The sequence below is a fragment of the Coregonus lavaretus genome, assembly GCF_964263955.1.
Source record: "Coregonus lavaretus genome assembly, contig: HAP1_SCAFFOLD_4209, whole genome shotgun sequence".
In the NCBI taxonomy this organism is placed as follows: Eukaryota; Metazoa; Chordata; class Actinopteri; order Salmoniformes; family Salmonidae; genus Coregonus; species Coregonus lavaretus.
In genome coordinates this window covers 24665-40585 of record NW_028156867.1, presented here as the reverse complement: position 1 = coordinate 40585, position 15921 = coordinate 24665, and the positions used below count along the sequence as shown (strand labels likewise).

At 43.1% G+C, this 15921-nt stretch overlaps 1 protein-coding gene across 1 annotated transcript; it reads right to left on the bottom strand.

Moving 5' to 3' along the window:
* Positions 1 to 2751: 2751 nt before the first annotated feature.
* LOC311119622 (UDP-N-acetylglucosamine transferase subunit ALG13-like) lies at positions 2752 to 15386 on the bottom strand (the record flags this gene model as incomplete). Its single annotated transcript, XM_084194299.1, has 24 exons — positions 15205 to 15386; positions 14757 to 14840; positions 14500 to 14550; positions 14342 to 14388; positions 14089 to 14161; positions 12164 to 12245; positions 11658 to 11826; positions 7798 to 7867; positions 7567 to 7675; positions 7255 to 7319; positions 7050 to 7150; positions 6234 to 6349; positions 5867 to 6107; positions 5587 to 5700; positions 5268 to 5424; positions 4974 to 5118; positions 4851 to 4886; positions 4517 to 4572; positions 4233 to 4310; positions 3862 to 4039; positions 3654 to 3773; positions 3506 to 3546; positions 3213 to 3396; positions 2752 to 3020 (listed from the first exon to the last, which is right to left on the bottom strand). The coding sequence occupies exons 1-24, from the start codon at positions 15322 to 15324 to the stop codon at positions 2752 to 2754; spliced, it is 2706 nt and encodes a 901-aa protein (XP_084050425.1). The 5' UTR covers positions 15325 to 15386.
* Positions 15387 to 15921: the final 535 nt, after the last annotated feature.

Here is a 15921-nt window from a genome sequence, read left to right as displayed (position 1 = left end):
ATTTCTCTCAAAACTGTGACTCCTAAAAAAAAAAAAGTGTCTGGAGTTTTGGTCAACTCCGTCAGATTTGAGTAAAATCCCAAATGAATCAGAAATTAGCTGGGTCAGCTATACCTGAGAACCCATTCTTCATCTCCTGATTACAGGTATTGCAACAAGACAAGAAGGTAACCCATACAAATAAATGGAAGTATGGAGGTAGTTTTGTGCCAACAAAAATAAGGGGTTAACAAAAACAAACAAAAAAAAGATCCCGAGCTTTTTTATGTCGGCTAGAAATAGGACAGACACTTCAAAACCTTATGATTTGTTTTGACTGTCTTTTTTGCCAATTTTGAATGTGTTATTCAATGCATTTCTCTGGGCTATAGTAGTAAAGGCCAAATTCAATATTTTATCAAAAAAAATTTAGGATCCATGGTATGACCATCTTAAAACAATTCCATATGTTAGATTAGAGGTTAAAGCCTCAAATGATAAGATAAGCCAACTTTCAAAACGAGTCCTTTTCGGGTAACCACAGCAGTCAACTAGCTAGCTAGGCAGCTGTTTAGCTTTGTAGTACATTCACTAATTTGTTTGTAAACAATTAACAAGCTAGTTAGCTACCACGTCATGTCAACCTGTCAGAGTAGCTAGCAAGCAACAAGATATGCCAAAAAAGTCTAAAAACCACTTGAGGGCAAATATCAGATTTGACCGTTCAGACAAGTCGCATGGCCAGGAATCAGATATGTATGACTTCAAACCACCTACGAAGGTAGCTTGAAATATCCGATTCCATGTGGCTTTTGGCTGTTCAGACTGCAGGAAAAACAGAATCAAATCTGATATGCAATGTTTTTTTGAGTCACTTCAAACTGCCAATGTAAACAAGGCTTTAGAATATGAGTTATGGTTCAAATATGTTAATTTTAAAATTAGGTTTTAGAGTCATAAAGCAACTTAGGAAAAACTAAATTGCTACTGTGTATACCACTTGAATAAAGTAGAAAAATATACAATTTGTCAACTTGTATTGAACTTTTCTTTTTAGAAGCAAAAATGTATTTTGAGTAGCTGTTGTCAACTCCGTCACTGATGGCTTAAGATAGATTTGTCAATATTCTGAACAAATATTTTAATCACTGTTCTGCAACATAGGCTTAAACTATTGAAATATGTGCTGTGCTAGACCTAAGGGATAACGTTTGCTTTATAAATATTGTTTTAGGTTCTGAATCTAGATAGGTAAAATATCTTGAAATAAAAATTGAGGCTAAAACAAGCAAAACGATCTGCCAATGTAGATAATTGGTCCTCTGTAGCTCAGCTGGTAGAGCACGGCGCTTGAAACGCCAAGGTAGTGGGTTCGATCCCCGGGACCACCCATACACACAAAAAATGTATGCACGCATGACTGTAAGTCGCTTTGGATAAAAGCGTCTGCTAAATGGCATATTATTATATTATATTTATAATTTAGCTTGGTAAAATAAAACACACATTTTAAGTGAATTTATCACTCAAAATGTTAAAAATTGTTTCGATTTCACTTTTTGCAGTGTGATACTTCGGTTTATAAAAATATACACTGAGTGTACAACATTGAGAACACCTACTCTTTCCATGACAGACTGACCAGGTGAAAGCTATGATCCCTTATTGATGTCACTTGTTAAATCCACTTCAAATCATTGGAGATGAAGGGGAGGAGACCGGTTAAATAAGGATTTCTAAGCCTCGAGAATTGAGACATGGATTGTGTGTTTCATTCAGAGGGTGAATGGGCAGGACAAAATATTTTAATGACTTTGAACGGGGTATGGTAGTAGGTGCCAGGCGCACCAGTTTGTCAAGAACTGCAACGCTCCTGGGTTTTTCCACACGCAACAGTTTCCCATGTGTATCAAGAATGGCCCACCACCCAAAGGACATCCAGCCAACTTGACAACTGTGGGAAGCATTGGAGTCAACATGGGCCAGCATCCCTGTGGAATGCTTCCACCTTATAGAGTCCATGCCCCGACGAATTGAGGCTGTTCCGAGGGAAAAAGAGTGGAACGCAACTCAATATTAGGGAGGTATTCTTAATGTTTTGTACACTGTGTATACTACAAATGTTAACGTTAAGAAAAATATTTGTTCAAAAAAAAGTTGGAGATGTACGGTTGGAATGAAAACCTACAGGAGGTTAGCTCTTCAGGAACAGGGTTGAGAGCCCTGCTCTAAAGGCACAGTTCAAACGAAAAACTTATGACTTCTGGGAAACATAACTTTTTTTATTAATTAAACATGAAAATAAATGTATTAACATAAACATTCCGTTAACACTGTGGAACAGAGGCGGTGTACGAAATTGAACCCTATTTCCTACATAGTGCACCACTTTTTACCAGGGGCACCCTATATCAGTGGTTCCCAACCAGGGGTACTAGGACCCCAGGGGGTACTTGGCCTATCCACAGGGGGTACTTGGCCTATCCACAGGGGGTACTTGAGAAGACTCATGCACATGAGGGGGTACTTCAGGGTTACTCCGGGCAGAGTAAAATTCAGTTGGTGGTACAGTAACCGAAAAAGGATGGGAACCACTGCCCTACATAGTGCACGAATTAAGGAATAGGGTGCCATTTCAGACAGCCACTGACTAGCAAACTTCAAAACATGCAAACTTCAACAGAACAGTGGAACAAATGTTATACATGAAATAGGGTGACATATGGTGATTGCGGGTAGTTAGAGGGGCCTACCTCCGTCCCCAGTGCTCAGTTACATGCTGGGAGGAATAAAGTGCCCTGGGTGTGTGGGTGCAGTGACATAGTTGACTGGGTGATTAGAGGAGGGGCAGTAGGATGCGTGCACACGTGGTTGGGCAGGGCCTGAGTTCCAGGGCGTGAGATAGTGGTAGGTGGCAGAGAGCATCGGAACATAAGGCTCGTAGGTGTGGAGGGGGGGTTGGCTGCACTGGTCCTGAACCAAGGGGTAGAACACTGTGCCTGGGGCTCCTGCTGAGGGAGGGTCCATGGCCAGGGAGGTGCCTGGTAGGAAGGAAAAGGTGACGGGTGAGGACCAAGGTAAGATTAAGAAAAGAAAAAAAAAAGTATGTCACGTTTAATACTTGAGGTCTTAAGATTGTGACAAACACTTATGACACTGAAGTCACAGATCTTGTTCAATGCAAATGTGCCATTTCATAATGAGGAGGTCTGAGGCAGAGGGGTGGCGCTGACCATTGGCAGAAACATCTCCCTGGCCATCAGGCCCTGCTCTCCCAGTCTCTGGGTAGGACTGGGGGACTGTGTGATCAGAGGGAGGGGTGGCTCCGGAGTAGGACTGGAACTGTTGCTCGGTACTGGGCTGCTGATACGCCTGCTGCATCTGCACCATGGAATGCCAATAGCTCTGCTGGTACCACTGTTTCATCACGGATAGAAATAAAAGGTAGATTGTTTTCCTTCAAAAGACATGTCTAGTGTCTCATGCCAAGTAAATGTTCACCCATACATACTATAAAATCACTTACTTGGACTCCTAAATTAAAGTAATATTGGAGGACCTTGCCATCTATAGAAAGATAAATACATTTATTTACCGTCACGTCTTCAAAATTCAACTATTAGAAGTTTACAAATTGAACACACACACACACGCCATGGGGAAGCGTGTCTGACCTCGTGGAAGGTCGTTGCCGTTGTGGTCATAGGAGTAAGGTGGAGGGGGTGTGGTGCTGACCGCTTCCCCCATCTCATTCACAAACCAGGGAGAGGAAGGAGGAACCTGAATGGATGAAACTACAAACGAGAGAAAATAGGCATCAGTTAGGCATCAGGGCCCAATAACTCCTTCGGTCTGACCATCACCCTTATAAAGAGTGGCTACCTTGTCTGCCCATTGCATGTGGGGGAATGGGAGCCCCCTGAGGATAGTTTAAGGGTGGAGCCACTGGTGCTGGAGGGGTCTGAGAGCTGCTAGAGGATGAGGAGTTGGAGGTGAAGATAGCTGCTGGGGCTGTGGTTAAAGCCTGTGAGGAGGGGATGACTGCTGACTTCACCACCACCTGAGGAAACAAAACATTAAATTAAAACGCAACCATCCGACTACAAACCATACAAGTTAACTTTTATCCAAAAGAAGAAGACAAACAATTCTACAGTTTTGAGTATGACCTAAACAAAACCTGATTCCCCCCCCCAAACAAAATGTGTGACAATTAAGGAGTTGTGTAGAGCTAATTGTGAAGCATCCAGTACCTGCTGTGACTGAGAGTAGCTATAGCTAGCTACGCCCTCTTGTGGTGAGCCGGCCCGAGATCCTCCCTCCTCAATGGTCTGGAAAGGCAGGCAAAAAAAAATGGAGAGAGGAATGCAATCAAACCAATCAGCCCCAATAATCAAGTAAATTCACATTAATTGGAAATTATACTGTAAATCTAAATCATCCCACATGTTAAAGTAACTTTTATTAACCTTCATTTCAACAACAAAAAGCAAGTGAAGGGCAATTATATTTGAGAGCATATTGAGAACAGGTGTACCAGGTTGGCAGTGGACTCTGCCGCAGCATACACAGATGGGCTCTGGAACCCTGGGTCTGCAAGATGAAGAGTTTTTAAAATATAATTGTCCACTTTTATCCATATTGTACAAAGGGTCTCCAAATTGTGAGCCTTTACTGCTGCCAAATGACAGAATCAGTTGGGAAATGGAATAGCCCAATTTGTCTTTACCTAACGTAAAATCAGTTGAAAATGCATCTACAGAACAGCATTTAAATGAAATGGTGGACATAGACTGTCCTACCAGCTTTTCCTAAGGGCTCTCCATGGACTTCATAGAAATCTCCACAGCAGGTGATGTCAACACACTCACCTTCACCAGTATAGATGTACTCCTCTGAATATTCACCTGAGACATATACAGCATGGATTTACCATTTACATTCTGACTCAAATAAAACAAAATAAGACAGCGTCACTGGACAGGCTGGCCTACCCTGGTCGTCACCATTGCTCCTCTCGTCAGCGTCCTCCTCTGATGAGGTCATGGCCTGTTTGCCAGATGTGGGGATGGGGCTCGGCCCCTGCTGCACCCAGTAGGTTGGGAGTGCTGGAACCATGGGGTTTGCTACAGCCTGTCCCTAAAGAGAAGGTTAGAAAAGCAGACAGCAGGTTGACTTGAATACTCCAGTTGAATACTCATGCCCCCAACTATCAAAGTCTGTAACCTATACTCATGCCCCCAACTATCAAAGTCTGTAACCTGAGGGCTTCAGGACTACTTAGTTACCGACAAGGGAGGGAAGGCAGTTTCATCTCCCCCCTCAATCTCGTAGAACGTGATTGTTCCTTCCATGTCCTGTGCCTCCTGTCCAGCCTCGGCGACATAGCTGAACTGGCAGTCCTTGTTGATAGCATGCATCTGGCGCCTGCTCCGGCTGCAAGAGCTCAAATGAATACACATACTTTTTATAACCACAACACTCATTCACTGCAAATCATGACTACATTCGCTATGGGCAAGGCCACTGGTAATATCCAAAGTTACCGTAGCTCAAAACAGTCACTCTGCTGAACGTTGCTAAGGAGCTAATAAAAAGGAGTATTACCGTGACCTGAATGAGTAGTTGTCGAAGCTGTGGTAGCAGCGTTTTCCTGGGTGAGGATAGTATGTCATCTCCGGCCCAATGAGGTGATGCCTGTTCAGGAAACGGGCTGAACTTCTGAACAGAACCCAGATTGGCAACAGCATAGATACCAACAGAATATAATAAACGGTAAGGAACATGGCCTTCAGTAATGGTGCAGTACAGCAGCGGTGTGAATGGCGTTTTAGAGTGACATTTCTCAAACCTGCCATTTGACAATTTAAGTAGCAAGCGCACCGACCTGGGTGGGCCATATCCTCGCGGGAGCCTGGGTGGAAGATGCGGGCGGTAGTGTTCGTAGGGCAGTGTCCCTGGAGGTGGTGGGGGGGCGTGCATGCCAGGGGCGCGCCCAGGGGGTATGCCCCCAGTGCCTGACTGGAAGCGGGGAGGCAGGCCAGGCTGGGGTCGACTGTAAGACATCATCAGCATCTCCTTCCCTCTGGGCTTCTTAAAGAAACGCCGCCGGCCCCGCAACTCTGAATCTGTAACAGACAAAGAAGGGGTAACAGAAAGTTGTACAAGACATCTTTAATGGTCCGAGGCCAATACGATTTTCACTGCTATTAAACTTACTAAGACTAATCTAAATAGTTAAAGGGCACACAGACCCATTTCTCCAGGATACTGCTCAGGCCTGCTGTATGATGGTCCCTTGCGGCTCGGGGTGATGTTCCAGGCAGGGACAGGGTTCACAGGCTTGAAGTTAGTCAGAGACACAAGATGTCTGAAAGTGGTGGGGTATAGTGAGGAGGTCTCATAAACCTAATATTGAAAAGAGCACTGCGTCGATGGTAATTCACCATACTGTATGACTGACAACCACTTGGATGGTACATTTACATTTTAGTCATCTAGCAGACGCGCTTATCCAAAGCGATTTCCAGTTAGTGCATTCATCTTAAGATAGCTAGGTGGGACAACCACATCACAGTAAGTACATTTTTCCTCAATAAAGTAGTTATCAGCAAAGTCAGAGCTAGTAAGGGGGAAAAGGGTCAAGTGTGAGTGTTTGTTCACAAAATTATTTTTTTGGTGGGGGGGGGGATAATTTAAGATACTCTTTGAAGAGGTAGGGTTTCAGATGTTTTCAAAAGATGGGTAGGGACTCCGCTGTCCTAGCGTTAGGGGGAAGCTGGTTCCACCAGGACAGAGGAGAGCTTGGACTGGGATGCGTGGGAGCTGCCCTCCCATAGGGGTGGGAGGGCCAAGAGGCCTGAGATGGCAGAACGAAGTACTCGGGTTGGGGTGTAGAGTTTGAGCAAAGCCTGTAGGTAGGGAAGGGCAGTTCCTCTTGCTGCTCTGATACAAGAACATGCATGCGCCAGAACACTAAAATAAGCACACATTGATGGGTGCTGTGTTAAAGTGCCTGTGTGTAAGTCAGTTCAATTGGGGTGTTTTTAAAAAAGGGACAGGTATCTCACTTTTCTCCAAGCTCTTCGATGAACACTGTCACAGCGCTGGGGTGAGTGCCCACTTCCTGAATGAAGGCATTGTAATACTTCCCTTTGGGGTCGAGACGAACCTGCATAGAAGACATGGGCTAGCCTTAGTCATTTGGAGTATGTTTTGCACACCAAAAAAAATAACGAACTATCTTAAATTAGTGGATAAACTGGATTACTGTACCTGACACTTGTCTCCCAAGAAGTACTGTCTTCCAGCAAACACCACGTAATCAGTCTTCTGCATCTCTGTTTCAGAGACACAATATTATATGCCATTCCAGAATGGCCAATTATACAACTGCTCTACGTGAAGAAATTAGTGTGTGGAATAAGCATATCAACCCCATGTGAATATTCAGCACGGATAACAGGTCTGCTCTGTGTGAATCTTGTTCTTTAGAACTAATGTCTTATGATTAATTTAGCAGTTCCACTTCACCACAAGAATCCCAACCCAAGTTTCCCCCCAACAGAAGTGGGCAACATGGTATACCTCTGCGACTGTCATGCCATACATCAAACTCGACATTTCTGTACATCTCAGAATCCAGTGCTTTGAGCACCTTGTACGGGAGAGAGAGTTTTGCTGGTCCATCTGGAGTCTTAGGAAGAGAAAGAGAGATAAGAAATTGGATTTGTGTTCCTTGAATCTAGTCTACCCAAATAATGTTATAAACTACAATTCAGAGCTGGTAACAATAGACGTTATAGAAAACGTTGTCACATTGGCTTCCTCTGCTCCAGGTCTGGCTTTGTCCTCTGTGCGATTGTGCCCATTGAACTCCCAATCGTCCCTACAAGAAAGTAAACAGTGTAGAAAAATACTTAACAAAAACCTGATAAAAGAAATTTAAAAAAATCATACAATGACTACACTACACTGAGTAACATTAAGAACTATTTCCATTACAGACTGACCAGGTGCAAACTATCATCCTTCATGTCACTTGTTAAATCCACTTCAAAAATCAGTGGCTTCGGAAAGAATTCAGACCCCTTTACTTTTTCCACATTTAGTTACGTTACAGCCTTATTCTAAAATGTATTAAATGAATGTTTTTCCTCAATCTACACACGATACCCCGTAATGACAAAGCGAAAACAGGTTTAGACATTTTTGCACATTTATTAAAAATAAAAAACCTTATTTACATAAGTATTCAGACCCTTTGCTATGAGACTCGAAATTGAGCTCAAGTGGATCCTGTTTCCATTGATCATCCTTGAGATGGACTCCAATCAAGTTGTAGAAACACCTGTGGTAAACACAATTGATTGGACATGATTTGGAAAGGCACACCAAATCAAATAAGGTCCTACAGTTGACAGTGCATGTCAGAGCAAAAACCAAGCCATGAGGTCGAAGGAATTGTCCGTTGAGCGCCGAGACAGAATTGTGACGAGGCACAGATCTGGGGAAGGGTACCAAAAATGTTCTGCAGCATTGAACGTCCCCAAGAACACAGTGGCCTCCATCACTCTTAAATGGAATACGTTTTTAACCACCAAGACTCTTCCTAGAGCTGGCCGCCCGGCCAAACTGAGCAATCGGGGGAGAAAGGCCTTGGTCAGGGAGGTGACCAAGAACCCAATGTTCACTCCGACAGAGCTCCAGAGTTCTCTGTGGAGATGAGAACCTTCCAGAAGGACAACCATCTGTGCAGCACTTCACCAATCTGGCCTTTATGTTAGAGTGGCCAGACGGAAGCCACTTCTCAGCAAAAGGCACATGACAGCCCGCTTGGAGTTTGCCAAAAAGGCACCTAAAGACTCTCTGGTCTGATGAAACCAAGATTGAACTCTTTGGCCTGAATGCCAAGTTTCACATCTGGAGGAAACCTGGCACCATCCCTACGGTGAAGCATGTTGGTGGCAGCATCATACTGTGGGGATGTTTTTCAGTGGCAGGGACTGGGAGACTAGTGAGGATCGAGGGAAAGATGAACGGAGCAAAGTACAGAGAGCTCCTTGATGAAAACCTGCTCCAGAGCGCTCAAGACCTCAGACTGGGGCGAAGGTTCACCTTCCAACAGGACAACGACTCTAAGCACACAGCCAAGACAACGCAGGAGTGGCTTCGGGACAAGTCTCTGAATGTCCTTGAGGGGCCCAGCCAGAGCCCGGACTTGAACCCGATCTAACATCTCTGGAGAGACCTGAAAATAGCTGTCCATCCAACCTGACAGAGCTTGAGAGGATCTGCAGAGAAGAATGGGAGAAACTTCCCAAATACAGGTGTGCCAAGCTTGCAGCGTCATACCCAAGGAGACTCGATGCTGTAATCGCTGCCAAAAGTGCTTCAACAAAGTACTGAGTAAAGTCTGAATACTTATGTAAATGTGGTTGTGTTATATTTTAATAAATAAGCAAACATTTCAAAAATACTGTTCTTGCTTTGTCATTATGGGGTATTGTGTGTAGATTTGAGTAAAAAATAAACAATTGAATCAATTTTAGAATAAGGCTGTAACGTAACAAAATGTGGAAAAAGTCAAGGGGTCTGAATAAATTCCAAAGGCAGTGTAGATGAAGGGGTTAAAGAAGGATTTTAAGACATGGATTGTGTGCGCCATTGAGGGTGAATGAGCAAGACAAAAGATTTAAGTGCCATTGAACAGGGTATGGTAGTACTGTAGGTGCCAGGCGCACCACATTGTGTGAAGAAATAAAACGCTGCTGGGTTGTTCCCGCTCAACAGTTTCCAATGTGTATCAAGAATGGTCTACCACCCAAAGGACAACCAGTCAACTTGACACAACTGTGGGAAGCATTGGAGTCAACATGGGCCAGCATCCCTGTGGAACGCTTTCGACACCTTGTCCATGCCCCGACGAATTGAGGCTGTTCTGAGGGCAAAAGGGTGCAACTCAAAATTAGGAAGGTGTTCCTAATGTTTGGTATACTCAGTGTATATATGCTTTGGTGAATTTATGCATATTGTAGGTGGGTCGTTCCCTTTTGGGTAGTGTAACGTCGAGGATTATTTTTTTTATTTCACCTAATTTTAACATTGGCATGAAGAGCACATGTCCAACTTAATAAAAAAACATGTTGTTTTCTCCATCAAGAGGTTAAATAAGCCTATAGTTAAGTGCCTAATAAAGTAACAGGGTTGATGTGTGCATCTTCCATTGGCTATAAATCCCCTTGTGACAGGGGGAATGGAAGCTTGTTGTGCGCAACATGGATGGGCATTTGAATGCAAGCTCCACAACAACAAATGACATGTTATGCTCAGCCCACTCAGTTTTCCACCACAAAACACCAGAAAGAGTAGAACCAGCTCACCTACTTGTACACAAAGATTTGACTATTAGATGTTCAATGTTTCATTTGGGAAAAAATATTTTACAAGGAATAGTTACCATATTAAAACAGGGTTGACCTCAAAATGAGGGACATGTTCTTTTTATTAAAATGAATCACTAGTCACATAATACACTGAACAAAAATATAAACCTCAACATGTAAAAAGTGTTGGTCCCATGTTTCATGAGCTGAAATAAAATATCGCAGAAATTTACCATACGCACAAAAAGCTTATTTCTTATCGCACAAATGTGTTTACATCCCTGTTAGTGAGCATTTCTCCTTTGCCAAGAAATGTTCTCCACCTGACAGGTGTGGCATATCAAGAAGCTGATTAAAAAGCATGCTCATTACACAGGTGCACCTTGTGCTGGGGAGAATAGACCCTTTTCACAGAATATCATTAGGCCTACAGTATAGACCCCTTTTCCAATACACTACACACTGACGTCACGCACAGATGCGCGCGACTCTTGGCGGCAGTAAAAAAGCCATCGCCATCTGCGCCCATTCAACGTAGCCTAGATTTATGTTTTTATTACAAAATAACTTTTTGGGGTTCTCATACACTTACAATTATGTTCCGATTCTTGCTTGAAAAGCCGCTAAGACTATATTTGTTTGGGATCTTTGCGAAATAACTATTTTGGATGCAGCAGTTAGCTAGAATGCTTATGCTCATTGACATAGGCTGTAGGAAAAGCTAGCCAAAGAGCCATTTTACTGGTTGAAATTTAAGTGTTAATAATGCAGTTGATTTGCGATGACAAACATATGAAGCAGGACATTCATATGAACCTTAAAATCCAAAAGTAGTGTGAAATGCACTAATAAGCAATATGTAAATTAGAGGCTTTTTTGCTGGTGTTCTACAAAGAACTCCCGTGTTCTGCCACCAACTTGCGCACATCGCCCTCATGCGGCAATGTTTGCAAACACAGAAAGGGGTCTATAAAAGGCCATTAAAATCTGCCGTTTTGTCACACAACACATTGCCACAAATGTCTCAAGTTGAGGGAGTGTGCAATTGGCATGCTGACTGCAGGTATGTCCACCAGAGCTGTTGCCAGAGAATTGAATGTTCATTTCTCTACCATAAGCTGCCTCCAATGTCATTTTAGAGAATTTAGCAGTAAAACAGGCTTTTAAAACTAAATATTGGTGCACAAGTTCGACTTAAAATATAATTTCATGGAATGACCTAAGTAACTAGCAACTGTAAGACTTAAGTTTAGTGTGGAGGACTCAAAAGTGGTGTGCAGAGCAAGACTTCACCTCCGAGTCTGACCCCTGTCCTCAGGGGTGTCATAGCCTGCGTCCTCACTGCACACCGACAGGCTGTTCCTATAGCGACGACCTCCGCCACGGAACCCTTCCAAGGCTCCTTGCACCTCCGCCTCCTCGACACCAAGGACTTGTGTGTACAGCAGCTCATACAACAGAGCTGGATTCAGTTGAAGAAAGAAGTTATACATTTCCTATTCACTACACATGAAACAACTGATTATTTAAAATATTGAGTAAATAAAATCAATGAGTAGCCAATTATAGGACTTAAAGAGTGAAGATGTATCCACTGCAGTGGAGGCTGGTGAGAGGAGCTATAGGAGGACGGGCTCATTGTAATGGCTGGAATGGAATTAATGTAACGGAGTTAAACATGGGGTTTCCTTATATTTTGACGTGTATGACTGTTCCATCTATACCATTCCAGCCATTACAATGACCCCATCCTCCTATAGCTCCTCCCACCAGCCTCTGATGAGTGAGAGAGTACTGACCCTGGCACAGAGCTGCGTCGATGGGGTAGTTCCTGGGGTACACGATGTCATAGTGGCCATTGTTGGAGCAACACAGTAAAATCTGCAATACAGTCAGAGAGCAGAATCCAGAACAGTGTGAAGTGTAATGCATTTTCACTCTTAACCATTCATTAAAAATTGTAAAAATTACACACAAATCGAATTGTCTACAGAGTAAGTAAAGATCGAACTAAGAAAAGAGGAGCTGGAAAACTGAAAATTTAGAAAATGTTTGATTTTGAAATAGTGGTAACTGAGACTGAAGAAGCATGAGACGTTTTTTTCTGGTTCAATGAATGAAGTAGACCAGACCCAGCTGCTATTGCATTGGTGTCTATGGGAGACAAAGTTACGTAGACTAACATACTTTTCTTTTTGCGTCCAATGGTAAGCAGCCTGAATGAACCCCATCTTTCATTTATACACCATCTTTGGCTGTAGTCTACTCAAATTACAAAATGAGAGCAGTACCCTCTAGTGGACAAACCAAAGCACACAAAAGTATGGGGACACCTGCTCGTCGAACATCTCATTCCAAAATCATGGGCATTAATATGGAGTCAGTCCCCCTTTTGCTGCTATAACAGCCTCCACTCTTCTGGGAAGGCTTTCCACTAGATGTTGGAACATTGTTGCGGGGACTTGCTTCCATTCAGCCACAAGAGCATTAGTGAGGTCGGGCACTGATGTTGGGCGATTAGGCCTGGCTCGCAGTCGGCGTTCCAATTCATCCCAAAGGTGTTTGATGGGGTTGAGGTCAGGGCTCTGTGCAGGCCAGTCACGTTCTTCCACACCAAACTCGACAAACCATTTTTGCATGGGGGCATTGTCATGGGACTACGGGTGCAAATTAGCTTATGGCTAACCCCGGCACATTTACATGGGTGTTGCATTATTGTAATATTGATGTTGATTAATGTGCATTGTCCCCCATAAATAAAACATACAAAAATGCTGAAACAGGAAAAGGGCCTTCCCCAACCTGTTGCCACAAAGGTGGAAGCACAGAATCATCTAGAATGTCATTGTATGCTGTAGCGTTAAGATTTCCCTTCACTGGAACTAAGGGGCCTAGCCCGAACCATGAAAAACAGCCCTAGACCATTATTCCTCCTCCAAACTTTAGTTGGCACTATGCATTGGGACAGGTAGTGTTATCCTGGCATCCGCCAAACCCAGATTTGTCAGTTAGACTGCCAGATGGTGAAGCATGATTCATCACTCCAAAGAACGCCTTTCCACTGCTCCAGAGTCCAATAGCGGTGAGCTTTACACTCCAGCTGAAGCTTGGCATTGCGCATGGTGATCTTAGGCTTGTGTGTGGCTGCTCGGCCAGTTATTGTGCTGATGTTGCTTCCAGAGGCAGTTTGGAACTCGGTAGTGAGTGTTGCAACCGAGGACAGTCGATTTTTACGCACTTCAGCACTCACCGGTCTCGTTCTGTGAGCTTGTGAGGCCTACCACTTCGCGGCTGAGCCGTTGTTGCTCCTAGACGTTTCCACTTCACAATAACAGCACTTACAGTTGACCGGGGCAGCTCTAGCAGGGTAGAAATGTGTCAAACTAACTTGTTGGCAAGGTGGCATCCTATGATGGTGCCACGTTGAAAGTCACTGAGCTCTTCAGTAAGACCATTCTACTGCCAATGGACATTGTATGGCTGTGTGCTCGATTTATACACCTGTCAGCAACGGGTGTGGCTGAAATAGCCAAATCCACTAATTTGAAGGGGTGTCCACATACTTTTGTATATATAGTGTATCACGTCAATGCCCCTATCCACACACCTGGTTCAATTAGCAACCTGGTTCAGTTTAGCCTGTTTTGCCAGGTAATTACTTCACTAGTCAGGCATTTGAGATGCTTCAGGGCTCAGTGGGCTGCGATGAACCACACACTCTTACCTTCTCCATGTAGTCTACTTCAGTTATCTCTGTTGGTGGCTTCCCAGGATACCTGTATACAAGGAAGCACCGCCTGCCACACAGCCAACATGTGACAACACCAACTTATTTCATGTTACAATCATTGTTAAAAATACAATGCAATTCACATCACAATCTCCATATCATTTTTGACAATGTCCTGTCGGCCAACACAAAGGTTGTACAATGTGGCAGGTGGTGTCTAACTGATACCACATTGTGCAGCACTTACCTGTACAATGATGACAATGCCTTTATCTCAACTTGTCCAGTGGTTTCCTGAAGAAAAACATATTTAACGGTATGTACATGACCTTTTTTCATATTGTCGAAGGTCCGAATCCGGATTGTGCAATGTGCTTTCATAACATGTAGTTCTATAAAACATACCTTGGGGTCCTCCAGACGTTCCAGATACTTCTCAAACGACCCTTCAACAAACTAGGAGATAGAGCATGTCATTACGTAGATTATAAACGGTCAATGCTATCAGGGATCCTTGGGATGTCCCTACCCATTTTTAAATGTCAACTTCAAATGGGGGGGGAAGGGAAGGATTCGGATAGCACCGGACAATTTTAAACTAGACTTGCTCTGTGCTGTGAAGCTATTGTATTTGCGAATATTTTTTGTTGTTGTCAACTTACAGGTTCAAAGTTGCATCGGTTTGCTCTCATGAAGGTGACACAGTCTTTCCTTATCTTTTGATGGTAATTCTGTGAGTAATACATCTTGGAGGAATGAAATACATAATTACATAATGCATTTTTATTTTTTTGTATTCAACAGCCTCCGCTTTGCTCCCTGGAACATAATGTTGTGCATTTCATGTTTTAACTCTGGCCACTTCATTGAGTAATAAATTCAGTCAACCAAATTAACCCTAGAGGAAGATGAATAGGCTAAATGAACCCATGAGTTCCCAAGCGACATACATTTCTTTCGAAAAATGACAACTTCCTATTCTCACACCATGAAGTCAGTCAGTTAGAGAAATGTAATACCTTATATATATATATTTATTTATTTTCTAAACGTTGAACGTCAAATGGAATCTATTAAAAGATTTCGCTAAATTGCTTTAGGCTACTGTACCTGCTCAGAGACAGCTCGAAATAGACAGGACGCGTCTCGTGCCATCATTTTTCGGTAGAGACCGATGCTGGCTAGATACTCGTCCATGTTTACAAAATACTTCTTCAAGGCTTTCTGCATTTTAAGGAAATTGTAAATAAAAAACTATAAATATGCAAAGCTTCATAACTTTCCGCGTAGAAGATAAAGAACATGAAGGTCGAAAGTTTCCTTTCGAATTGGAATAAGGAAACAGGTGCTAAAAATGAGCACTGATTACCGAGTCAACATCTCCGTCATTCGTTCCAACCGTTGAAAACTTTATTGAAAATTCTTGTCTTTGATTGGTTACACTAAATTCTTTATTTTTATTTTTATACTGCACCCATCTATTGTGTTTATAGCCTCCAATGCCTTATCCAGTGAAAAGGCTACTCCACAGTCAGAAACGAATGATAAACCTGACTCAGAAAAAAATTATTTGTAAAGGATTTGGCCTAAATCAAACCGAATATACACTATATATACAAAAGTATGTGGACACCCCTTCAAATTAGTGCATTCGGCTATTTCAGCCACACCCGTTGCTGACAGGTATATCAAATCGAGCACTCAGCCATGCAATCTCCATTGACAAACATTGGCAGTAGAATGGCCTTATTGAAGAGCTCAGTGACTTTCAACGTGACACTGTCATAGGATGCCACCTTTCCAACAAGTCAGTTAGTCAAATTTCTG